General features: G+C 29.5%; 8 protein-coding genes and 1 long non-coding RNA gene across 14 annotated transcripts; 5 read left to right on the top strand and 4 right to left on the bottom strand.

Moving 5' to 3' along the window:
- Window positions 1–274: 274 nt before the first annotated feature.
- LOC100647019 (pleckstrin homology domain-containing family J member 1) lies at window positions 275–1,835 on the bottom strand. Its single transcript, XM_003395237.4, has 3 exons — window positions 1,733–1,835; window positions 1,005–1,652; window positions 275–851 (listed from the first exon to the last, which is right to left on the bottom strand). Exons 2-3 carry the CDS (start codon window positions 1,093–1,095, stop codon window positions 370–372), a joined length of 573 nt encoding a protein of 190 aa, XP_003395285.1. The 5' UTR covers window positions 1,096–1,652; window positions 1,733–1,835; the 3' UTR covers window positions 275–369.
- A 67-nt stretch (window positions 1,836–1,902) lies between these two features.
- On the top strand, window positions 1,903–6,009 carry LOC100646900 (probable E3 ubiquitin-protein ligase MGRN1). Of its 5 annotated transcripts, none has more exons than XM_048405647.1 (9): window positions 1,903–2,045; window positions 2,200–2,318; window positions 2,407–2,672; window positions 2,748–2,889; window positions 2,971–3,174; window positions 3,243–3,485; window positions 3,673–3,833; window positions 3,903–4,197; window positions 4,301–6,009. In XM_048405647.1, the coding sequence occupies exons 1-9, from the start codon at window positions 1,958–1,960 to the stop codon at window positions 4,484–4,486; spliced, it is 1,704 nt and encodes a 567-aa protein (XP_048261604.1). In that variant the 5' UTR covers window positions 1,903–1,957; the 3' UTR covers window positions 4,487–6,009. The 5 variants fall into 5 exon arrangements, with proteins under 5 accessions (XP_048261604.1, XP_048261605.1, XP_012164420.1 ...); XM_048405648.1 differs by having other exon boundaries at window positions 4,310–6,009; XM_012309030.3 differs by having other exon boundaries at window positions 3,927–4,197.
- Window positions 5,836–7,150, bottom strand: LOC100649244 (60S ribosomal protein L10). The gene is made up of 3 exons (XM_012319839.3): window positions 6,931–7,150; window positions 6,376–6,681; window positions 5,836–6,216 (listed from the first exon to the last, which is right to left on the bottom strand). The coding sequence occupies exons 1-3, from the start codon at window positions 6,951–6,953 to the stop codon at window positions 5,886–5,888; spliced, it is 660 nt and encodes a 219-aa protein (XP_012175229.1). The 5' UTR covers window positions 6,954–7,150; the 3' UTR covers window positions 5,836–5,885.
- A 59-nt stretch (window positions 7,151–7,209) lies between these two features.
- Window positions 7,210–8,718, top strand: LOC125385063 (mediator of RNA polymerase II transcription subunit 9). Its single transcript, XM_048405662.1, has 3 exons — window positions 7,210–7,430; window positions 7,896–8,001; window positions 8,114–8,718. Exons 1-3 carry the CDS (start codon window positions 7,330–7,332, stop codon window positions 8,252–8,254), a joined length of 348 nt encoding a protein of 115 aa, XP_048261619.1. The 5' UTR covers window positions 7,210–7,329; the 3' UTR covers window positions 8,255–8,718.
- Window positions 8,719–9,847: 1,129 nt separating this feature from the next.
- Window positions 9,848–11,162, bottom strand: LOC125385062 (60S ribosomal protein L10). The gene is made up of 3 exons (XM_048405661.1): window positions 10,943–11,162; window positions 10,388–10,693; window positions 9,848–10,228 (listed from the first exon to the last, which is right to left on the bottom strand). Exons 1-3 carry the CDS (start codon window positions 10,963–10,965, stop codon window positions 9,898–9,900), a joined length of 660 nt encoding a protein of 219 aa, XP_048261618.1. The 5' UTR covers window positions 10,966–11,162; the 3' UTR covers window positions 9,848–9,897.
- A 59-nt stretch (window positions 11,163–11,221) lies between these two features.
- On the top strand, window positions 11,222–12,730 carry LOC100649043 (mediator of RNA polymerase II transcription subunit 9). The gene is made up of 3 exons (XM_003403195.4): window positions 11,222–11,442; window positions 11,908–12,013; window positions 12,126–12,730. Exons 1-3 carry the CDS (start codon window positions 11,342–11,344, stop codon window positions 12,264–12,266), a joined length of 348 nt encoding a protein of 115 aa, XP_003403243.2. The 5' UTR covers window positions 11,222–11,341; the 3' UTR covers window positions 12,267–12,730.
- Window positions 12,731–13,532: 802 nt separating this feature from the next.
- Window positions 13,533–17,809, bottom strand: LOC100646778 (GTP-binding protein 1). Its single transcript, XM_003395235.4, has 11 exons — window positions 17,565–17,809; window positions 16,720–17,107; window positions 16,538–16,649; window positions 16,271–16,451; window positions 16,009–16,187; window positions 15,756–15,908; window positions 15,430–15,679; window positions 15,205–15,349; window positions 14,806–15,124; window positions 14,444–14,721; window positions 13,533–14,367 (listed from the first exon to the last, which is right to left on the bottom strand). The coding sequence occupies exons 2-11, from the start codon at window positions 16,819–16,821 to the stop codon at window positions 14,182–14,184; spliced, it is 1,905 nt and encodes a 634-aa protein (XP_003395283.1). The 5' UTR covers window positions 16,822–17,107; window positions 17,565–17,809; the 3' UTR covers window positions 13,533–14,181.
- LOC125385064 lies at window positions 17,298–17,647 on the top strand. The gene is made up of 2 exons (XR_007224006.1): window positions 17,298–17,330; window positions 17,407–17,647. It is a non-coding gene; the product is annotated as an uncharacterized LOC125385064 (long non-coding RNA).
- A 745-nt stretch (window positions 17,810–18,554) lies between the features above and the next one.
- On the top strand, window positions 18,555–25,144 carry LOC100646499 (trafficking protein particle complex subunit 8). Of its 2 annotated transcripts, none has more exons than XM_012309025.3 (10): window positions 18,555–19,144; window positions 19,602–20,043; window positions 20,124–20,369; window positions 20,435–20,932; window positions 21,062–21,581; window positions 21,684–21,869; window positions 22,043–22,771; window positions 22,867–23,029; window positions 23,121–24,195; window positions 24,266–25,144. In XM_012309025.3, the coding sequence occupies exons 1-10, from the start codon at window positions 18,988–18,990 to the stop codon at window positions 24,534–24,536; spliced, it is 4,287 nt and encodes a 1,428-aa protein (XP_012164415.1). In that variant the 5' UTR covers window positions 18,555–18,987; the 3' UTR covers window positions 24,537–25,144. The 2 variants fall into 2 exon arrangements, with proteins under 2 accessions (XP_012164415.1, XP_003395280.1); XM_003395232.4 differs by having other exon boundaries at window positions 18,558–19,144; window positions 22,031–22,771.
- The last annotated feature ends 207 nt before the right edge of the window (window positions 25,145–25,351 follow it).

Below are 25,351 nucleotides of genomic sequence, written 5' to 3' on the forward strand. Positions count from 1 at the left end.
CAATAATAAAATAATTGCTCATGACTCACTTATAATACAAATTCTTTAAAAGTTATATTCTCGTGAAACTTTTGTATATTATACTAGTCAAATTATTTTGGTGCTTAAAATACTATGAAAATTATTTTACATAAGCATGTATAAGATGTATTTTTACTAATAAATAATGAAGATTATATATGTGCATTAAATATATAATTTTGTTGATATTAATGAAAATATGTGGTGATAAAGAATTACTATTCACTTGTACTAATGACTTTTTGCTCTTTAGTCATGAATTTAATTGCACTACTGAACTTTTATATATTTAAACAATCCCCAGATTTCAGAGAATAATGTAAAACAACTGTAATTGAATTAACTAATTTAAAATTCAATCAAATTCATTTCTTTTGTTACTGTATTTATCGCAGTTGATGTTACAACCGACGTAGTAAAAGAGCGTACGTGAGATCGGAAAGTTGATGCAGGTTCCCATGCTTCATCCCTGATAATTCCTTGATTTCGTGGATACATAAGCAATGGATCTTTTCCTGTTTTTCTACATAGCTCTTCTTGGAGCACTATTAAACGAAATCTCCAATATTCGTAACTTGCTTGTTTAAGTGCATTGACCCATTGTTCTACTTGCGATTCTGAACGACCACTTAGGACATGTCTCTTTTCATATTCGTCTCTAAATGCTATGCTAAATGCGAATACACCTTCCGATGCAGCATCAAGGTTAATACTATAATTTTCCAAAATAATTACACCTGCTGGTTGCCTAGTGTCAATCTGTCCTAATTCGTTGATGTTAAAATAAAACAATAAATTGCATCTTAATTTAAACCACTTTTCTTTGAATCCTAAAATCCAAATGATATGAATATCAGAAAATAGGTATGAAAAAAATAAGAATTTGTAAGGGAATTTATAGGTTATAGATAATTGGAGCTAATAAGTTGATGAGTATGATATTTTCTCAAATAAATGTAAACAACTCTTAACTAAAAACTAACCTGATTTATGTGCTCGTTTATGATTTAAACGGCCTTCAATGTCAGCGGGGCCATTACTTGCCTCGGCAAGTTCTTTTTCGTTGAATTTCATGATGGGTAAAAAGTTATTTACACTTTATACATTCGTGTATTACATAAATACTATAGAATAGTTATAATACGTATATAATTCATATTTCTTTGTTTTGCTATTGTTCTAACTTCTTGCATTCATTAAAAAATTTGGCTATGTTTCTCAAAATTTAATGCCAAACCATCAATATTGCACAAAACTATCGTGTTATATTCCATTATTCGTTTATCTTTTGTTGATTCTAATATGATTTCTTGATTTTAATTACATAAATTGTATCAAATGCTTATTACAAATATTAAAGGGCTATTAGAATTCGTGTTGTATACCGACGTAACATCAATGCATATCCGTTATTAAACGTCAACTATAAAGTTTGCAGATTACACTACATACATATCACAAGTTTGAAATAGCGCGTTGATCTTAACAGTCTGACAAACATACACACAGATCTGTCGTGTTTCTTTTTTCTTTTTTCTCAAATTGCTTTAGCTTGGTTTTCATTCGTAAATAAAAAATATACATTTTTTTGCGCAAATGTGCATTAACACTTCCTCTAATAAATGTACTGCCTAAAACATAAAATTTAGATAAATAAGTAATCTGACAAATTTGGCAAACCTGAAAGATATATATGTAATACGTTTCATACCTTTTACATACACATCTATGTATAAAGGAGTGTGTTAACGGCACACATCATTTGTCAAATTTATAATCGTTTTAAGAAACTTATAGATTACATTCTTATAGATGTGACTTATCTTAATTACCTGCAATACGTATTTATTTTTAAAACATCATATGCTTAATTCCATCGAGATAAAGTTTACCTTATAGCACAATAGTTTATAATTATTTTTAATATAATTAAGCGATGGGTTCGTTAACAAGTCGACAAAACGCTGGTGTAGAAGAAGTTGATATTGTTTCAAATCATGCATACAAATATCCTCCTCGTTCGGGTTTGTTTATGTTATTTTGAGAATATTTTTATATTAAATCATATAGCCATAAGCAAGATATTAAATTATTCTTATTTTAATAAATTACATATTAAAATACATATCATGTATTAGAAAATGTTTTGTATTTTATTTAATAAATTTTATTCACTAGGAAGTTATTTTGGTAGTCATTTCATAATGGGTGGTGAACGGTTTGATACACCTCAACCAGAAGCCTACCTTTTTGGAGAAAATGCTGATTTGAATTTTTTAGGAAGTCGCCCAACACCTGTAAGAGATAATATTATTACAGTATTGTAAAATGTATACATACAGTTCTTAAAAAATTATTTTTAACACTTCATTAATTTTACCTTAGTTTCCGTATCCTCCACCACAAGCTAATGATCCTACTAAAACGTTGAAAAGCTTAGTAAATATAAGAAGAGAATCATTAAGATTGGTTCGTAATGTTGATCAAACTTCCACTTCACCTCAGTGTCATAATGTTAAACATTATGGAGATGGTGATATAGACAAGAAATCAAATCGCTATAATATTGAATTTACATTTGACTGCGATGTAAGATGTGCAATCACAATATATTATTTTTGCTCCGAAGAAATAACAACAAAAGGAGCTACGTATGTAATAAAGATGATGTACAAATTTTACATACTATGCGCAATGTTATATATAATGAAAAGTATTATTTGTAGATACATACCAAGGGATCCATCTATGAATTCTGAGACATATTATTATAAGAAAGGTGCCAATCAGTTATTCTCTCAAACGTCACATATGTTTGATCCAACTGCCTACAGCAAAGAAGATTTATTGTACAATGCTGACAGGGAAGTATGTACGTTTGAACTATCTGTATATTATATTTATAAAACTTTGAAATTATTTTTTGTTCATCATTATAATTACTTATAGATAATTCCAATAGCAATCCATTGTGTAGCAGAGGAAGGCTCAGACGAACCAAAACAATCTCATACGACTATTGCAGTTGTTGAAAAACATTCGGATGGAACATACGTATTAAAAGCTCTTAAACAAAAGCTTTATGTTGATGGTCTTTGTTACTTGCTTCAAGAAATATATGGAATTGAAAATAAAAACGCCGAAAATGCAAAGGTATAAAATAATAATATATACCCAAAATTTCTTATTTTATATTCGTTTCACGTCAATTTATTTTTCAGCAACAAGGTAGTGATGAAGATACAGATGATAATGGATCAGAATGTGTTATTTGTATGTGTGACGTGCGAGATACTTTAATATTACCGTGTAGGCATCTATGCCTATGTAATAGCTGCGCAGATTCTCTTCGATATCAAGCGAACAATTGTCCAATATGTCGGGCCCCTTTCAGAGCTCTCCTCCAAATTAAAGCTCTACAGAAAGCAACTGGAGCTATTATATCAAATCCACCATTGCCAGAGGTCAATATTCATTCGTACAAGTAATTATCAAAATGCGTGTCAGTGTTATATGCACATATGTTTACATATGTGTTTATCATCTTTATATCGTACTCTATTTCAATTTGGTACAGTTTGTTGTAAAATTTAATTGAAAACAATAGATTGCCTTTTTATCTGATAAAAGAAATGTTAAATCCTTTTTTAGGGAAGTTGTGAAAATATACCAGCTGGATACGAAGCTGTATCATTAATAGAAGCTTTGAATGGTCCATATATTCCAAGAACTGCTGTTCTTGCGCCAGAATCTCCAGACACTCCTGATACAGACACAGCCAGTGCAATTCAAGCAGCTGAAGCATTAAATAGGTGAAATATTATATCACTTGAATTTTTAAATTTACGTTTAGATTATATTAATATAATCGATTTAAATAGTAATTCACATTTGTTATTTAAAAGGTCTATAGAACGTACACCTGTATCGAAACATGTATCTTCAAAAGATGGAGATGTATCTGCAAGAACAAGTGGTACTACATGCCCAACCCCAGAATTTCGAATGTCCGTCTTGTTAGCTAGAGATGAACATTCAGGATCACAGAAAGATTTACATAGCCGATCTCCAGCAATGAGGATGAAAAACTCCGGGCATTTACGGGAAAAGGCAGTATTACGATCACGAGATACCCTTAGACTTGTTAATGAAAAACAACCAGTTTCTCTTTACGAGGTAATCTCCTGATGTCCAATTTCCAATATTTTTTCGTTACTTAGCACTTTTAACAAAATATTGAAAATATGTAGATTTTTACTACGTCGTCCAAATAAATCAGTATTTACAGGGGCAAGGACAAGATGAAGACAGCGAGGCAGAGAAATTATCTCCATTATTAGATGCAGCAACTAGTACAGAGGCACTTGATACTCATAGTCGCGGAATATGCGATATAGATATTGATGACGAGATTCAAAACACAGAAAATGAAAATGACGCGGATATTACATGTCATTCACATTGAAATAAATATCATCAGATGATATCTAATTATATCTCCTAAAAAAAAAAATAAAAAATAAAAATAAAAAATAAAAATAAAAAATAAAAAAAAATAAAATGTATTTACTTAAGTTTTATAATATAGAATTACACATGTTTCCTTAAAATTCTGATTGTAAATTGTAAATATGACATTATAAATTATAAATTAAAATTGTTTACATTTGTAATTATTAGTTAGAAATCTAGCATGAAAACTTATTATTTAAAAGTTGCACGTAACTAACTATATCATTTCTTAACAAAAATTTGGTTAGACATCATTTCTTCTTTCTAACATTTTCTGCATCGTCTGATACTCGATGAATAAAGACGAAATATGACAGCTTTTAGCCTAGCAATCCATTGGTTCAAAAGCTATTTTGAATTAATAATTAATAAAGCTAATATTTAAAATAGTTATATTTAAGTAAATATACTAAATAGATGTATAAAATTTAACTTTAAAAAGCTAATAAATAAATAACAATCAGAGTTAATAATGTAATATGAATATATAGCGGTACATGAGTTAGAGGACAATTCAAACCATGCTGTTGTTTTGCCTCGGATTATCAATATCGTTAGGAAACACGTAATGTAATAATAAGTGAAGTGTATGTAGGCGATAGAAGGTTTCGAAACACTAGAGTATGTTTAACAATATAATTTATTAATGTATACCCTAAGTGTACACTAGTCGTATAACACAACTTACTGGCTTGATTCGTGATTACGAATATATCGGCGCAGGGGAAGTATCAACTTAACTGTTACTGCTCGTGTCACTCGATAACAAAAGATTGCCTCGTTTCCCTATTCGCTATATTTGTAACCGTCGGAGTTGACGAAAGGCGTCGGGATTTTAATTTCGAAGGTATTCTCGAAAGATCCCAACGGTAGCTAAACTCTCGACCTTGTTTACGAATTTTGACTTTTCGGATAATCGAAGCGAAGGCATATGATCGCGACAAAAACGACGAATTTTGATTGACCTTCGGTAACCGCCTAAAGTTGTCGGATCTATGATAAACTAATCTATCGGTAAACACGGTTTTTGTGTAGCGGACGGAAACCATTAAGAATTATACCGTCGAGTGCCGCTACATAAGTAAACTCCGGGCGAAACAATGTCGCCGCTACGTGCGTCCATTAAACAAAGACGAATTTGAATTTTCCGATTCTCCTCTAACCAGTATAAATAAACGGACGCGATCGCAAGCTTGTTAGTCATATCGAGCATTATCTACGAGTATAGCAAGTTCTCTTTATTGTAACTATCAATTCTCTACAAATACAATATAAAAGCTATGAGATTAATAACACATGTACTTGTTTTCAATCTGTTTAATTAAATCAAAATCACAAAAAAATTGTTTCGCTTAAGCAGCAGCAAGAACTTTTCTAAATTTTTTCCATTCTTCAAGAGGTCCATGTTCTGGCAAATATTTCACATTGCATCCATCTGGAGCCAATCGGCCGGCTGTTTTCAGTTCTTCGTATTCAGCACGATCATATTTGGTAAAGCCCCATTTCTTTGAAACATAAATTTTTTGCCGACCCGGGAATTTGAATTTGGCACGTCGCAACGCCTCAACTACAGCAGCCTTGTGACGATCAGATGAACGTACACTCATAATCGGCTGCCCAATGTGTACTCTGGCTACAGTACCTTGTGGTTTACCGAAGGCACCACGCATTCCTGTTTGGAGCCTTAAAAAGTATAAAACAGAATATTTATTCAAACATACTATATTATTAACATAATATACTAACGAACAATGTATAGAAAATTTAAGTTATAACTTGCTAAGCATAAATCCAAATTATGATATTAGTTATTTAATAAAATATAACGATTTGCTTACATACCTATCAGCTCCAGCACATGATAACATTTTATTAATCCGGATAACATGGAATGGGTGAAGTCTCATACGGATATGAAATTGATCTTTTCCAGCGTTTTTCACCATATACTTATTTGCGCAAATACGTCCAGCTTCAAGGGCCTCGGAACTAAGCTGTTCATATTCATCTGATACCAAGTGCACACATAACGGAAAATCTTCCACAGAGGCTTTCTTTTTTCCAAGATCAAAGATACGAATCTTTGGATCAGGCACACCTCTACAGAATCTTGATTTGGGATATGGTTTGTTTTTGCAATATCGATAACTATAAAGAAAAATATAGGTATAATTCGTATAAAAAGTGTTGACAAGCATTAACATTATAAATGTAACATAGAATTTACTAATAGAAATGCAAGAAGAAAACACATAACCTCTTTCTATATCATTACAAGAGATTATTATAAACTTCATAACTTACAACTTTATACAATATATACATATATAAGAGGCGATAATATTTGTATATTTAACTTAAGCATTAATAAAGGAAATAAATACATATAATGCGTACCATCTGGCTGGTCGGCGTCCCATACTGGCTATCAATAATAAACAAAAATATTTGTTTAAATACAAAAATAATACTTGTATAAGCTTGTTTAATAATTTTAAACGATACAAAATGAGAGAACGAAGGATATATGTTTGGATATTTCAAGATTAAGATAGATTAGTATCAAATATATATTAATTTGCAAGCTCTACAGACACTGAACAAGGAAGAAGTGAACTGAAGGTGGTTCCAAGTGAATCTCGTGAAATTTGGTTACTATTTAAGGCCGACTTCTACTCAACGATAGGGTTTTTGTAACAGATCGTGATCGAGGCCATGTGAACGCGGCTGTTGTCATAGAAATACACAAAATGTTCTAATTATAATACATTACTTGTGCTTGATCAAAATGTTATAATGGAATCGGAATTATCGGAGGAAGGCGCTTTACGCTCACAATTTACAGTGGATGATTTGGATATTGAAATATTGCCACTTATATATGAAATAATTCGGAGGTTCGTTTATTTTAATAACTTGATAGTTAAGATAACGATACTCATCAATTGACTTTCTTTCAAAATAAAAATTTTAACCTTTATCGTTTTGTTACTCAATGTTATTCTTTTTTTCTTCTGAGACATACTGTATACAATTTTAATTCTGAGATTATCTTTCGAGGCAATACTTTATTCATATTTATAAATAATATAAAAATTATACATTTGCAAAAATATTTTTTAATCTGTTATGGTGTGAATGATAACAAACAAATAGAGAGGTTATTTCATCAGTATATTAAAACATTAATGTGCTACCAAGTTTATGTATTGTAGTTATATAGAAATTATATACAATATGTGTATGTATTAAAATCCTTTTAAAGTAAGCGTATTTCAAATAAAATCTGTCAACATAGATATAGAGTATACAAATTTTATTTCACAATGTTTATGTTACGTGTATACTTAATTTATTTTTAGTGTTGAGAAAGATCCACATGACACTACACAGAAAGCTAAAGAGTCACAAGATACAAGTCATAAAATATTAGAGCTTCAAAAGAAATTAGATTCCACAAGGGCACAGGTAAAATACTATGAAAATCTTTTTGACTTTCAGGATAAAAATAATTTTTTTTTATATAAATACTTAGATTATGTATGCTGTATTTACAATACATAGTTTTCATGTTTTATAGATTAGAAGATTGCCAGGAATTGAATATAGTAAAGAAGAACAGTTGCAGAAACTTGAAACTCTACGTAAACAACTTAGGCTTAAAAGAGAGCTTTTATTGAAATATCGTAACATGTGTACATTTGAAGTCCCAAAAGTATAAATAATTTTGCTTGTTTAAGAAAAAGCAATTTATATCAGCATGGGATTTTTACGCATGTTATTTACATATTTGATGCGTAATGAAAAATTAATCGAGAAATTAGCAAATACAAAACCAATTAGGCAGTCTGCACGATTTGTAGCATATTTGTTACTTCACAGTAGAACACATGGTATTCATTTATCTTTTGATCGTGAAAAATTTGTTAGGCAATTAAGGCTGTTTACAAATACATTTAGACAAAAGTTGCAAGAAGCTAAAGATGAAATGAAGAAAAATCCACCAAAGTAGTCCTTGTATATATTTAAGGTATAGTGGCAAAAATCAGAAGACGAAGGTATTTTTATTAGACTTTGTAAGAATGATATAGCTATATTTTAGTATTCTAGACTTGATTTAGTTACAAGAAATTCTATTTGTAACAATTGCCTTATAAAAAGGTAATAAAAAATATGAACATTCAATTTTTTAAATTTATTATTCCGTTTAGTATAAAAACAAATTCGAATCTTACTTCTATATGTCTGTTATTTTTTTGTTCATAGTTCAATGAATGAAAATGGAAATAATATGTACATATATCATGTTTCATGAGAATTTTTACTTGTACATCTACAATATGATTTGTATTAGTTAATAATAACGAATTAATAATTTAGTAATTATACATATTATATTTTTCTTCTGTTTCCTTTCTATCCATTTTGTTATTATTAAATGTGATATTGTTAATATTTCTTTTATCATCTTAAACTCCCTTTTATATTACTAATTCATAAGTATCTATATATTCTCGTTCAATATTTCTATTATTTAACTAGCACTTGTTCTATGATTAGTTTACATTTTCTTTCTGTTGAAAAGATCTTTCTTGGATATGCTACAGTGTATCTAATATAAAAATTTTATACAATATAATTTCATATGCTGCATATCTAATGTTATATTATATTTCTTCTGTAAGAATCTTGTTCCTCTCACATGCATAAAAATGAATTTTATATTACAACTATAGCAAATATATTACAATAGATATAAATATTTCTAATACATCATTTATAAGAGTACACAATGCTATATTCGAAAAATTGATAATTTTTTCGAAATTTTATCTTAATAAGCACAAATATTATCATACGAGGAAAGTACATCTGAATATACTTTTGATAGAATTTTAAAAAGGCATTAACAATTACGATATAGGTGCTCGATAGTAGTAAAAGAAACATATATATATATATATCTTTTATATATAGATTATATTTACTTAATACTATTTTAAGATACACTTGTGTTTATAAAAATAAAACACTTTATGAATAACAACGTATATTTTGTCATTTTATCGTTCTAAAAACGACATTTCTATATTTTTGATAATTTAGTCAAAATGTGAAAGACGATTTGTACTCTAATAGGGTTGAGGCATATGATCGCGACAAAAACGACGAATTTTGATTGACATAGTCATATAGACAAGTCATAGACAAGTCATATCGAGCAGTATCTACGAGTATAGCAAGTTCTCTTTATTGTAACTATCAATTCTCTACAAATACAATATAAAAGCTATGAGATTAATAACACATGTACTTGTTTTCAATCTGTTTAATTAAATCAAAATCACAAAAAAATTGTTTCGCTTAAGCAGCAGCAAGAACTTTTCTAAATTTTTTCCATTCTTCAAGAGGTCCATGTTCTGGCAAATATTTCACATTGCATCCATCTGGAGCCAATCGGCCGGCTGTTTTCAGTTCTTCGTATTCAGCACGATCATATTTGGTAAAGCCCCATTTCTTTGAAACATAAATTTTTTGCCGACCCGGGAATTTGAATTTGGCACGTCGCAACGCCTCAACTACAGCAGCCTTGTGACGATCAGATGAACGTACACTCATAATCGGCTGCCCAATGTGTACTCTGGCTACAGTACCTTGTGGTTTACCGAAGGCACCACGCATTCCTGTTTGGAGCCTTAAAAAGTATAAAACAGAATATTTATTCAAACATACTATATTATTAACATAATATACTAACGAACAATGTATAGAAAATTTAAGTTATAACTTGCTAAGCATAAATCCAAATTATGATATTAGTTATTTAATAAAATATAACGATTTGCTTACATACCTATCAGCTCCAGCACATGATAACATTTTATTAATCCGGATAACATGGAATGGGTGAAGTCTCATACGGATATGAAATTGATCTTTTCCAGCGTTTTTCACCATATACTTATTTGCGCAAATACGTCCAGCTTCAAGGGCCTCGGAACTAAGCTGTTCATATTCATCTGATACCAAGTGCACACATAACGGAAAATCTTCCACAGAGGCTTTCTTTTTTCCAAGATCAAAGATACGAATCTTTGGATCAGGCACACCTCTACAGAATCTTGATTTGGGATATGGTTTGTTTTTGCAATATCGATAACTATAAAGAAAAATATAGGTATAATTCGTATAAAAAGTGTTGACAAGCATTAACATTATAAATGTAACATAGAATTTACTAATAGAAATGCAAGAAGAAAACACATAACCTCTTTCTATATCATTACAAGAGATTATTATAAACTTCATAACTTACAACTTTATACAATATATACATATATAAGAGGCGATAATATTTGTATATTTAACTTAAGCATTAATAAAGGAAATAAATACATATAATGCGTACCATCTGGCTGGTCGGCGTCCCATACTGGCTATCAATAATAAACAAAAATATTTGTTTAAATACAAAAATAATACTTGTATAAGCTTGTTTAATAATTTTAAACGATACAAAATGAGAGAACGAAGGATATATGTTTGGATATTTCAAGATTAAGATAGATTAGTATCAAATATATATTAATTTGCAAGCTCTACAGACACTGAACAAGGAAGAAGTGAACTGAAGGTGGTTCCAAGTGAATCTCGTGAAATTTGGTTACTATTTAAGGCCGACTTCTACTCAACGATAGGGTTTTTGTAACAGATCGTGATCGAGGCCATGTGAACGCGGCTGTTGTCATAGAAATACACAAAATGTTCTAATTATAATACATTACTTGTGCTTGATCAAAATGTTATAATGGAATCGGAATTATCGGAGGAAGGCGCTTTACGCTCACAATTTACAGTGGATGATTTGGATATTGAAATATTGCCACTTATATATGAAATAATTCGGAGGTTCGTTTATTTTAATAACTTGATAGTTAAGATAACGATACTCATCAATTGACTTTCTTTCAAAATAAAAATTTTAACCTTTATCGTTTTGTTACTCAATGTTATTCTTTTTTTCTTCTGAGACATACTGTATACAATTTTAATTCTGAGATTATCTTTCGAGGCAATACTTTATTCATATTTATAAATAATATAAAAATTATACATTTGCAAAAATATTTTTTAATCTGTTATGGTGTGAATGATAACAAACAAATAGAGAGGTTATTTCATCAGTATATTAAAACATTAATGTGCTACCAAGTTTATGTATTGTAGTTATATAGAAATTATATACAATATGTGTATGTATTAAAATCCTTTTAAAGTAAGCGTATTTCAAATAAAATCTGTCAACATAGATATAGAGTATACAAATTTTATTTCACAATGTTTATGTTACGTGTATACTTAATTTATTTTTAGTGTTGAGAAAGATCCACATGACACTACACAGAAAGCTAAAGAGTCACAAGATACAAGTCATAAAATATTAGAGCTTCAAAAGAAATTAGATTCCACAAGGGCACAGGTAAAATACTATGAAAATCTTTTTGACTTTCAGGATAAAAATAATTTTTTTTTATATAAATACTTAGATTATGTATGCTGTATTTACAATACATAGTTTTCATGTTTTATAGATTAGAAGATTGCCAGGAATTGAATATAGTAAAGAAGAACAGTTGCAGAAACTTGAAACTCTACGTAAACAACTTAGGCTTAAAAGAGAGCTTTTATTGAAATATCGTAACATGTGTACATTTGAAGTCCCAAAAGTATAAATAATTTTGCTTGTTTAAGAAAAAGCAATTTATATCAGCATGGGATTTTTACGCATGTTATTTACATATTTGATGCGTAATGAAAAATTAATCGAGAAATTAGCAAATACAAAACCAATTAGGCAGTCTGCACGATTTGTAGCATATTTGTTACTTCACAGTAGAACACATGGTATTCATTTATCTTTTGATCGTGAAAAATTTGTTAGGCAATTAAGGCTGTTTACAAATACATTTAGATAAAAGTTGCAAGAAGCTAAAGATGAAATGAAGAAAAATCCACCAAAGTAGTCCTTGTATATATTTAAGGTATAGTGGCAAAAATCAGAAGACGAAGGTATTTTTATTAGACTTTGTAAGAATGATATAGCTATATTTTAGTATTCTAGACTTGATTTAGTTACAAGAAATTCTATTTGTAACAATTGCCTTATAAAAAGGTAATAAAAAATATGAACATTCAATTTTTTAAATTTATTATCCCATTTAGTATAAAAACAAATTCGAATCTTACTTCTATATGTCTGTTATTTTTTTGTTCATAGTTCAATGAATGAAAATGGAAATAATATGTACATATATCATGTTTCATGAAAATTTTTACTTGTACATCTACAATATGATTTGTATTAGTTAATAATAACGAATTAATAATTTAGTAATTATACATATTATATTTTTCTTCTGTTTCCTTTCTATCCATTTTGTTATTATTAAATGTGATATTGTTAATATTTCTTTTATCATCTTAAACTCCCTTTTATATTACTAATTCATAAGTATCTATATATTCTCGTTCAATATTTCTATTATTTAACTAGCACTTGTTCTATGATTAGTTTACATTTTCTTTCTGTTGAAAAGATCTTTCTTGGATGTGCTACAGTGTATCTAATATAAAAATTTTATATAATATAATTTCATATGCTGCATATCTAATGTTATATTATATTTCTTCTGTAAGAATCTTGTTCCTCTCACACGCATAAAAATGAATTTTATATTACAACTATAGCAAATATATTACAATAGATATAAATATTTCTAATACATCATTTATAAGAGTACACAATGCTATATTCGAAAAATTGATAATTTTTTCGAAATTTTATTTTAATAAGCACAGATATTATCATACGAGGAAAGAACATCTGAATATACTTTTGATAGAATTTTAAAAAGGCATTAACAATTACGATATAGGTGCTCGATAGTAGTAAAAGAAACACATATATATATATATATATATATATATATATATATATGTATCTTTTATATATAGATTATATTTACTTAATACTATTTTAAGATACACTTGTGTTTATAAAAATAAAACACTTTATGAATAACAACGTATATTTTGTCATTTTATCGTTCTAAAAACGACATTTCTATATTTTTGATAATTTAGTCAAAATGTGAAAGACGATTTGTACTCTAATAGGGTTGAGAGCACGATGTGCGTTATATGAAACAGTTCAGGGGTTACTTTTATACTTCAAGGTGAAAAATCACGATCCTTACGGATACAAGTAACCCCAAACTACATAAAGTTGTCATTATTATACGTTATAATTTTATATATGTTTTAATATAAATAACTACTAAAATAATATATGTTTATATATAAAATAATATGTTTTATATATAAACAGTATACTCTCTTTACAGTTCTCGAAAATTAACTAAAAAATATCTGTAAATTTCGTTTGAATTTACATTATTAAAAAAACAACGATCTCTTATGAATAAAAAGATGTTTGTTATTAATTTTCGAAAGTTGCAAAATAAGCTCTATGTATAGGATGTGTGTGTGTGTGTGCGCGCGCGCGCGTGTGTGATATAAGTATATAAGTGTGTGTATATATATACTTATATATATACACATGTTAAGTGCTTTGTACATAAACACGGTTCACAATTTTGTAGGAGGATTTTGTTCTGACAGTGGTTGAATAATACTATTTGCAGTATTATGAGATCGTCCTCCTTTTCGTCCTCTCCCTTTTTTATTTTGTCGTTTATTAGATTTTTGAAGCAAATTTTCTTGCTTTGATGTCTGTCCTTCTAATGAAGAATTTGTTTCGGTTGTATCTAATGACTAATGGAAAAATAATAATTTATCATTATCCAAAATTTTCATATTTCTGCATGAGAAAAACATCTTTATTACGTACTTGCATCGTAGATGATGAGCTCTGTCGATTTTGGGATGTTTTATTCGGTTTATTGGCTCTACATGTTTGTATGACTGCGGTACTAGAATATGGAATAAGTTTCACTACATTGCCCACTGCTTTAGTACGCCCTTCTCTAAATACTATTCTTTGTCCTGGTTTTATATATTCAGGATGCTTTATAAATCTAAAACGTACTAAAGCTTTGTCTCCTGTTCTTAAACAATCTTGCGACATAGAAATTATGGATGCTGTTTGCCTTATGCTTCCGCAATGTACTGAAAATGATTTTAAATAATTTTAAGCATAAAAATATAATGAATTTGAATAATCAAAAGATTCAGATAGGAAAAGAGAATTACCCATTGCTTGGTAACAAGAACTTATCGTTGTAGGATGATGTAATACAAGAATTTCCCCCTCGAATTCCCAAGAAGCCTGAGGATTTAATGCTTGTGCAACCATTACCATACCTTTTCTAATTTGTGATCTTTTAATTTTTTTCAATGCAAAACTAGCAGTTTGACCACCTCTCACTTCACGAACAGGCATTCTCTTCCTGTGTATACTTTTTACTGCAATTGGAATAAAACGACCTAAAGGATCAGGCCCTAATAATAAAGTGTCGTTTAGCTTAATGACACCTTTCAATGTTGTGCCAGAAACTACGGTACCAACTCCCTGGAAGGATACAGGAATATAAAATGAAGAAAATTTTTCGTTCTACAGCTAAGACTACTAATATGTTGTAAAATACTAACTGGTACTGAGTATGTATCATCTATTTGGAATTCTGCTGGTTCATCTTCATGACTAATCATTCTTGCAGTTAACAAATTTAGAAACATCTTAAGAAGATTCAAATTTTCTCCTGTTACGTTCGATACTTGAAAAATAGGACATAATCTGTATAAATATATTAATAAATGAAATATTTGTATATTCATACAAGGGTAATATAATATTGTGCAAAAATAAAAGCTGACCGTTCTGATACAAAATTAGTAGCGCTAACGACAACATCATCAGACGTTTTTACCGTAACGGGTACTTTCCTACAACCCGGGGACTTTAAGATCCTTATTAACAGCCTTAAATTTTCTTGTAATATATTTGGTGGACACATGTCAATTTTCGTAACTACAACAAATACTGGAACTGATAGAGCTAAAGCTAAACCTAGATGTTCCTTTGTCATTCCAACAATACCAGCATTTGCTCCAACCATTAACATACCTAAATATTAAATGTTTGTGCATTAAGATAGATGTACATAGATATTTCTTTAAATAACATTATCAAAAGGTTTTACCAAAGTCAGGGGCATGCCCTGTCATTCCAAAAACAGTTGTTTTTAAATATCTTTCATGTCCAGCAAGATCAATGAATGTAATAACTTTGGATGACTTCTCACATATTTTAACCCAATCCAGGGATCCATGCTCTGGTTTATTTACTACATTACCTAGATGCAAAATATGTGTTTATTATACATGCGTGTATTACAATATACATAATATAAAGATATAAAATTTAACATATGGCAGATCAATCTTCTTCCATACCAACGCTATCAAATCCAAGAATGTCGTTTCCAACGGAACTAGTACGTCCTGTTTCGGCTTCGTGTTTATGTCGAAATAATTTTTGACGCGCTAAGCCTCGACCATTATCGAGCTCTCCGTGTGTCAATACACCCAAAAGTGTTGATTTTCCAGCATCAACATTGCCAACAACAGCCACTCTTTAATTAAAATCTGTTAAACTAAGTTTCGCTAATAACGTTACATTTATTTTATCCTTATGTACATTATTTAAAATAAAAACCTGATTTCTAGGAAATCCTGCCTATCTAATCGCCTCCGCACCAGATATTGACCTATAAGACCTTGATCTATTTTACTTTGACGTAGAAGTACACAGTCTGCTTCTAACGTTGCAGCAAGAGACTGTAAAGTAGCAACAGATGCTTCATATTCATCTTCTTTTAAACCATCCTCTGAACCGTCTAAGATAAGATAAATTATAAATATTTTTATAAATATAAACATTTAAAAGTTATAAATATAAACCTCGTAAAAGTTATATACAAACCTTCGCCGATACCAATATCAAAAATTGTTTCACTGCCACCATCTTGAACTCTCTCTCTTAAGCGTCTAAGTAACAATTCATATTGATCCTCCGATGGACTAACTAAAACATTCTGAAATCAATCGTAATTCATTATTATCATAAAATTATATGTTATTGAAATAAAGTATCATGGAACCTACCTTTCCTCTAATGCTAGAGTAATCTACATTTGTAGTAGATACATGATCATTCTCATGTAATTGTTTTATGCTTGGTATTATGATAGACCCATTACCTGCCATGTTATGCTTTTATATCGTATATTTTTATAGCGTGATAAATTGTGTTGATTTATATATAATCATTCAGATAAAAGCTTAAATTGTTTACTGACACGTTGGTATAATAAACATCTTCCAATATTTAAATCCAAATCTTATTCTATAGATTCTTGGTATTAGTACATACATACTAACTAATTGTCTCTTTGTCTCTGGGATTTTAATATTGATTTAACATTAATATTAATTAAATAATTAGGTATGCAAGGTTTGTATAAATATCTTATATATATCATTTGTTCCTCAGCTGTAATATAAAGAAAAAGATATTCTAATATTAAACTTTAAATATAAAATTCGATAAAAAAAAAATATATATATATATATTTTGAATTCAGGCATATAAACAGAACTACATATATTAAACACATTAAGATTAATTTATATTTTTAATAATTAGTACGCATATATATGGTATGTATATATATAGTGTGTATTCATAACAATAAGCTGAACATATACATTGAGTGGTGAGACTTAAATAATACTAAAAAATAAGGTCTTGATCATTTCTGTTACAGGAATCTATATTTCAATTTATTACAGGTGAATATCTTGATCGACTTTTTATATAAATAAGAATTTGTTTATCTTCGAAGAAATTTACTCCTAACATACTGCTAAGTTATCGTACGTACAATTCGAATGTGAAACAATATAAAAGCTACCAGTCAGTTTACATAAGAGCAATCATATCTTTTTACCTGTTACAATATGTTCATATTATGTATTATTTCTTCGCGTAATCACAAACTAAATGTTAACATGACTTAAAACATCGATGTGCTTACGAAAAAGTTGTCAACGATTGCGCGATCCGATCTTTCTGTCCAAGATGATCTAAAATATAAAGCAATTATTGCGTATGTGTGCGTGTCAGGTAGATTATAAAACATCGACAATACTTATCGATGGTTAAGGTGATACGATACTCTCGATGCTCCTTTCGTGATCGATTCTGTTACTTGTGCGATTTTTAATTCATAATATTCCAATTTTCAAATCGAAACATGTATAAACAATCTAGAACATGTATGTGATAAAATATGATAAATAAAATACAGAGTTTTGTGCATTTCTATGTTTTTACGAACATAACTAAAAAGATAGAACCTATAAATATAAATTTATTTCATCTATTAATATATATATATTTCTTAAGTAAATGCTTTATTTTAGATATTTTATATATGTATTATTGTGTGCATTTTTGCACTTTTAAATTTCCCATAGATGCATAAAAATTCGCAGTCTAATGATAAAAATCTTCATTGTTAACCATGCGCATTTAAGTTAACAATAAATACGATGTTACACAAGATTTATGAAATATTATTTATTTTAAGATATGAAAATATATACGCATGATTCAAGGAAATATGGCTATATATATATATATATATATATCCATAAAAAACTGTAACATTCCTACAAAACTCTCGAATTATGTTCGACATATTAATTCCTTCATATGATTGTAATATGTAGATACACAGATATAAGAATCAATATATGAGGAATTAAAATTTTTATATACAAAAATAACAATCAGTTGATCAATTAAGTGTTGTTAAATTCACACGCTCGGTAAATTAAGCTTTTCATTCAGCAAATATAAATGATATGATTATTACATAATAAAATAAATCTTATTAAACTAGAGGCAAATTTGTTCGGACATACTACTTGGAAACGGAAAACAGGACATACTATATAATACAATGGCCTTAAGTATATAATTGTTATATTGTCTGCTTCTTATATTTCATGGAATAATCAAACATTCTTGCGCTTTTAGAAGTTTGTTCGAACATCTACCATTTATAGGATTGAATTTGCAAAAAATTATAGATAGAATTTCCGGCCATAAACACTTCCGTCTAATATTATGATATGTATGTCTCATCTCCATATTTTTTACCCTTCACGGGTAAATCTTCACAGAACAGCTGTTCATTGAAGATGTTTACTATTACTTTGGGATATGTTGAAAGTTTGGCTTCTGTCAACTTCTAATAGTAAGCCAATAAACGATAGTAACTTAACGCCCAAAATGATTGTAATCGTATAATTCTACATATTAGTAGAACGTAACCTTGATTATCTGTAGATTTTCTAGCAAGTATCATGGCTCAATGTAAGTTAACCCCTCGTGAGTTTATAAGCAATGCCTTTTCACCACAAATCGCTGCGATATGTTCAACTGCAGCTGATGCTGTATGTCAAAAAAACAATTTATCATTCGTTGAACTTCTACAACCGTTTTGTAAGCTAAATACCGAAGGTAAGAAGTTGGTAATTTTTCTCATTCATTACTATACTAGGCACTGTCACATTAATTACGTCATTAAAATTACTCATTAGAATAAATAAATGCTATAACTAGTTGTAATAAAGGCGAAATTTTATATAATGATAAATAAAAAAATGTATTATATTGTTATACCGTGCTACTATTGTTTTATTAAATACAAGCTTTTGTTACATACTTTTAATATTTAAACAATTATAACGAATAGTTTATAAAATGTCAAAAAAAGAAAAAAAGAAAAAGAAAAGAAAGAAAAGAAAATACGGCAAACTGTGTTTCATAACAAAACAATAAGTAGATTATGAAATAATCATAATCGTGCATAAATAAATTTGAATTTTCAATTATCTTTAGATTTATTTTACAAACTGCATATTATATTATGCATATTATTGTGAAATATCAGTAGGTTTATTTTTTATTCTTATAGGTCATTTTAAAGACCCGCAAGGAAATACCATTAGTGTTAGAAATCTTCGTCTTTTTATACAAGATGTTAATGCGCAACCTCCAGAACCAAGTATTGCCAGAAAAATGTTAAATGAAGCAGTTAGTTCAGCCATGTGTGAACATACAACTAATATTCAAATTGGAACAACAGAGCTTGATATACCAGTATCGGTACCTTGGTTTGAAGCATGGAGAGAAATGTTTTTAAGTGTTCAATTTCCATCGGATCATGAATTCACAAAACACTTTCTTGCTTGTATGATAATAGTTTCCACAGTAGAGGACAATCCTTTAGAGAAGATACAAAATATGGGTGCCCAATTACATCAAAATATACCTGGAAAATTGCCAAAATGGTTTAATAACAATACGCTGAGATATTATATCTTAGTACATGATACTTTACAAGATGACAGGAACAAGTATCTATTTTTTATTTCGTGGCTTCTTTATGTAGAAAATACCAACTATTATTAAAATTAATTATTTGTAATCTTTATAGGGCTGAAAAAGTTTTTCAGGATATGAAGAATATTTATGGTGCTAATAATTGTTTTTTATTACAAATGAATTCAAGACCACCAGGTCAAGTTGATGATAATACTCATCTACCAGACCCTTGGAGTCAATTTTTAGTAAAACATTCAGAAGTATTAGGCGGTAGTGAACAGAATAGTTCTCCTCGTACACCTGTAGATACTAGTGGTGTTTCTTCTATGCCAAATGAAGTTACAACAGATACTGAAAAGTATGCTTCTACTATATTTCTCAAGAGTTTATGAAATAATTATGAATGTGTATTTCATATTTTAGAACAAGCCAGGCTGGAACACCAATAGCTCCACAGAATTCTGTATTGGTTTCTCCAGATTTAAATGACGCTATTAGTTTCTCTTCTGAAATATCCGAATCAACAAGTACACATTTAGAAGTTGGTCAAGAAGCTGTTTCCGTTACAGTTCATCCTTTAAGTCCAACAGCTGACAAGTCAAGAAGTTCTCTGTTACACGGAAAGGGACAAATAGTCACTGATACTCCAATAAATATAAATGTTTGGGCAGATTCTCCTAGTTATGTAGCAACACAACATGGTGCTAGATTATCTACACAAGATCTTGAAAGAGTACGAGCATTAATAACAGAATTTTGTTTAAAATGTTTGTTACCATATGTAGAGAAACAAATTGGTTTGTTAAATGATGTAATTTCAAATAAAAAGGGAGTCAGTAGATCGCTTTTTAGTGCTACAAGACGATGGTTTGGAACAAATAAACCTGGAATACCGGGACCTACTCCATCAAATGCTGTAATGTATGTTTATTATATATCATCTTGTTAAATAATAGCAAATTACAAGTATTAGATATAAAAAAAAGTAATATATAGCATATATAAGTATTATATATAAATATATAAAGTTCCAGTTTGTTTGGATTTCAGTTATACAACAGAATCACCAGAATTGCAATTGCGTCGCTTAGGTGACTTATGTTTTATGTTTGGCCACTATTCACTTGCTTACCAAACATATCATAGCGCAAAAAGAGATTTTGCAGCAGATCAAGCTTGGCTCTATTATGCAGGTGCTCTTGAAATGGCTGCTTTAAGTGCATTTATGCAAGGTGAAACTAATAGGAAGACTATCGAATATATGGATGATGCAATATTGACCTATTCGACTAGTTGTAAAATGCCCCAATTCGCAACAAGAGCAACATTGCTCAGTGCAGAATGTCTGAAAGGTAAAAGCTTATATGGAGAGGCTGCTAAACAATTGATTCGCATGACCAGCGAAGATTCGGATTTACGTTCTGCACTCTTGTTGGAACAAGCTGCTTATTGTTTTATTGGGCCAAAGATGATGCGCAAGTACGCATTTCATGCTGTTCTTGCTGGTCATCGTTTTTCAAAAGCAGGTCAACGAAAACATTCATTGCGATGTTATCAACAAGCCTACCAGGTATTCTTTAATTAACTCTTATATAACTAAGCTATATAACTAAATTGTATATATATATATATACACAATTTAAATCTTTATATTAAATTATTATATTCTTAGGTATATAGTGGAAGAGGTTGGTCATTGGCAGAAGATCACATACATTTTACAATTGGTAGACAAGCAGCATCATTAAAACAAGTTAGTGAAGCAGTTAAAGCATTTGAGAAATTACTAAATGTTTCCAGTAAACAACCAGCTTCACAACAAGCTGCATTTTTACGTGAATTTTTACATATCCACAATGTATGTATAGGTATAGTTATAAAATATAACTCATAATGTGTGTATATATATATAGATAGATAGATAAATAGATAGATTGATAGATAGATAGATAGATAGATAGATAGATAGATCGATAGATAGATAGATATGCTGACTACCACATTAATTATATATTATAGTTATTGTTACAGGAAGGTTTATCGAATTCTCAAGAGCTTCCTATCTTGCCTTTACCATTAATAGATAGTAATGACATTAAAGTATTTTATGGTCCCATAGCTAAATCACATGAAAATAATATTCCTGCGAGTCATGTTTCATTTGATGCTGAAGAATGTGACGATGTAAGATGGGCAAGAATGGAAGAAATGTTAATTACAGAAGCTCAGGGATCTCCTCCTATGATATTCAAACCTACAGTTGCGCTATATTCTAAGACAAGTAATAACAGTGTAAAACCAAATGCAGTTTTGAACGAACCAGTGCATTTTTTCATTGAATTATATAATCCATTACACATACCGCTACCATTGTCTAATGTGACTTTATTATGGTCATTTACGTCGGCCAATAGACAAGTTACAAATGAAACGAGATCGCCAGAGAATTTAACGCTAGTGGAAGCACAAGTGATCGAAAAAATTATTTTACAACCGACATCTAAACAAAATGTTACACTGTGTCTTATACCAAAAGAAGTAGGAGAATTAAAAACATTAGGTTTGAGTTATGATTTATCTAATCCGACTCATGTAGTAGATCCACCAGTTGTTAATCCGACAATAGCTATTACTGGGAAAAGGTTGTTTGAAATTAGGGGACCTAGATTAAAAAATATCAAAGAGAAACCTGGTACAAATATGTATGGTGTAGATTATAGATTAGAAATGAATATTATTGAAAAAGCTCCATTTATGCAGGTAATTAATATTACAATGCAGTTATATGTTAAGTATTCAATATCGTACAACAATTCAATATCTGTACAATATGGTTAATAAAAATTTATTTTTAGATTTTCTTTAGCAAACTCTCTGCAGAAATGCTATGTGGTGAAATACAAAAAATAGATATAACTTTGAAAAATGTGGGTAATTCGCCTTTGTCGAACATTTACTTGGCATCTACAGACGCAAAACTTTTCTCGTTAGGAGATGAATACGTAGACACACAAGAAAGTAAATAAAACTTCCGTACTGATTTCATTCAATGATTAAAACTGATTGAGTTGGAAGTAATATTATACTAGTATTTTATTTATGATTTCAGAACATATGACAAAGAGAAACAATAGGCCCATATTAAAGATTCCATTACCTTCCACTAACGATATATTGAATGTTGGAGAAACGCATATAATACCATTTTGGATTCGAGCGCCATATGAAAAAGGAATTCATTGTTTAGATTTGCTTTTTTATTACGAAAATACTGATTTAAGAAGCGTGATAAAACACCGACTTTGTAGACACACCTGGCATTTTACAGTTTTAGATTCCATACAAATTAGCGCGATCGCTTCGAGAAGTGTATTATTTAAGGATGTTTCACCTACATTAAACTTAATAATTTGCATTAAAAATGCAAATCAAGTTCATGACTTAATCACAAGTGAGATTTTGTTGTCCAAAGTATTGTTCGAAAGTGATACATGGTCTATATTTAGTTCATCGGTTTTGTCAACAAATGTTAAGATACAGTATCAAGAAATGTTTCATTTAATGTTAAAGCTAAGAAAAAAGGACAAAAACGAGTCGAAGTTTTCGGATGTATCTTTAACTCAAGAAAACGAATGTATTGATTCAGATGCAAATTATCCGTACATTAATTTCATACAAAGAAAGGATATTCCATCGTTAGACATCAATGAAAACATAGCTGAAGTACAGCAATCTCAACGATTACCACAAAGTGACGAACAGAAGTCCTTATCTGCTACTATGGCACTAAATTCTACTTTAATTCTCAAATGGCGAGCGAGAATAATTGAAAATGGAATTATTACGAGGCAAGCAATTGGTCAACATCATCTCGATATACAATATTTGAGTAAAACTTATAAACACCCCAAAAAAGTTCAAGTTGAATCAAACGAATATGCTGGACGTTTGAAGATCTTTGGTCCAGATAGAAACGTACTTGATTCTTTGGCTGTGACTAATAAGGAACAAGCATCGGAAACAGAATTTTTGAAAAATATGATTTCATTTTCTTTGAGTCATGATAGAGAGATCACGCATAATTTTAATGAAAATCGATTGTGTTTCATTCCAGTAATAATGTATATACAAAATCATTTAGAATCACAGATTGATATTAAAATCAATACAATAGGTACTAGCAGGTAAATACTACTAAAAGTAATTTTAAAACATTTTATAGGTCTTATTGTAATTTAACCTATATGTTTTTAGCGAAAGTCATTTGCCAAATATAAAGTCACAGTTGTATTCTCCGCAAGCTTCTGCGTACTACAGATATGCTTGTCACTCAGCAATTTGTTCTCACGTAGAGCCATTGACCAGCAGTACCGTAAACTTACAGGCTGTACTTCCAGCTCCTGGAACGTATGATCTAGCAGCGCGTGTAGAAGTTTCTGCAAGGGTTGTAAATAGTAGTAGAGAATTCATCTTGCAGAAGTGGAAAATGGAAAGCATATGTATTATTAACGGTGATAGTAAATAATTTAAAAATATAGAAATATTATTATTAATACAATTAATACTACTATTGCTGTTATTAAATTTAAAATCCGTACTATGTAAATATATAGTAAACATTTAATTGTCGCTGTGACATTTTTGTGAAGCTGAGACATGTACTATTTTAAATGTGTCCCATTGTTTAAGGTAGTAGAACTATAAATCTTGTTAAGTATACAAATTGCTTATTACAGAATACATAATAATCGCTGAATCCTGATGAAATAATAATCTGTGAAAAGAATTTTGTAAATTACATTCTTATAAATTAATACACTGAACACATTAAATATAAAAATATGCTCAGTTGTAATTCTTCGCGTAAATGTTGAAACTGTGACAGGAATATTGTAACATATTTTTTGCACCAGCATTTCATATTTTTTAAATCAAAACAAAGAGAAAACTGTATAGACTTGTAGCCGCGGAATTCTGTAACGGATAAATGATTATATTATAAATAAACGATACCTTTCTTACAATAAAAAATAAATCGTCCTTGTACGAGAACATATAATAACATGTCTTAATAAGTCTATAAAATAATACTGTAATTAAACCACTGAAATAAATGTTTAAACAATAATCATATTACACGACTTATTACATTATAAAATTGAGTGATATTGCGTATATTAATAACAATTGATCCAGAATTTAAATATTATATTATACACAATAACATATATATTACATATATTTTACATAACAACTCCGGCAAAAAGGCTTTTTTATACAAATAAATAATATCACGAACAAATACAATAAATCATATGCATATTAACGCACTGTATTTGT

Source organism: Bombus terrestris, chromosome 5 (assembly GCF_910591885.1).
Source record: "Bombus terrestris chromosome 5, iyBomTerr1.2, whole genome shotgun sequence".
Taxonomy (NCBI): domain Eukaryota; kingdom Metazoa; phylum Arthropoda; class Insecta; order Hymenoptera; family Apidae; genus Bombus; species Bombus terrestris.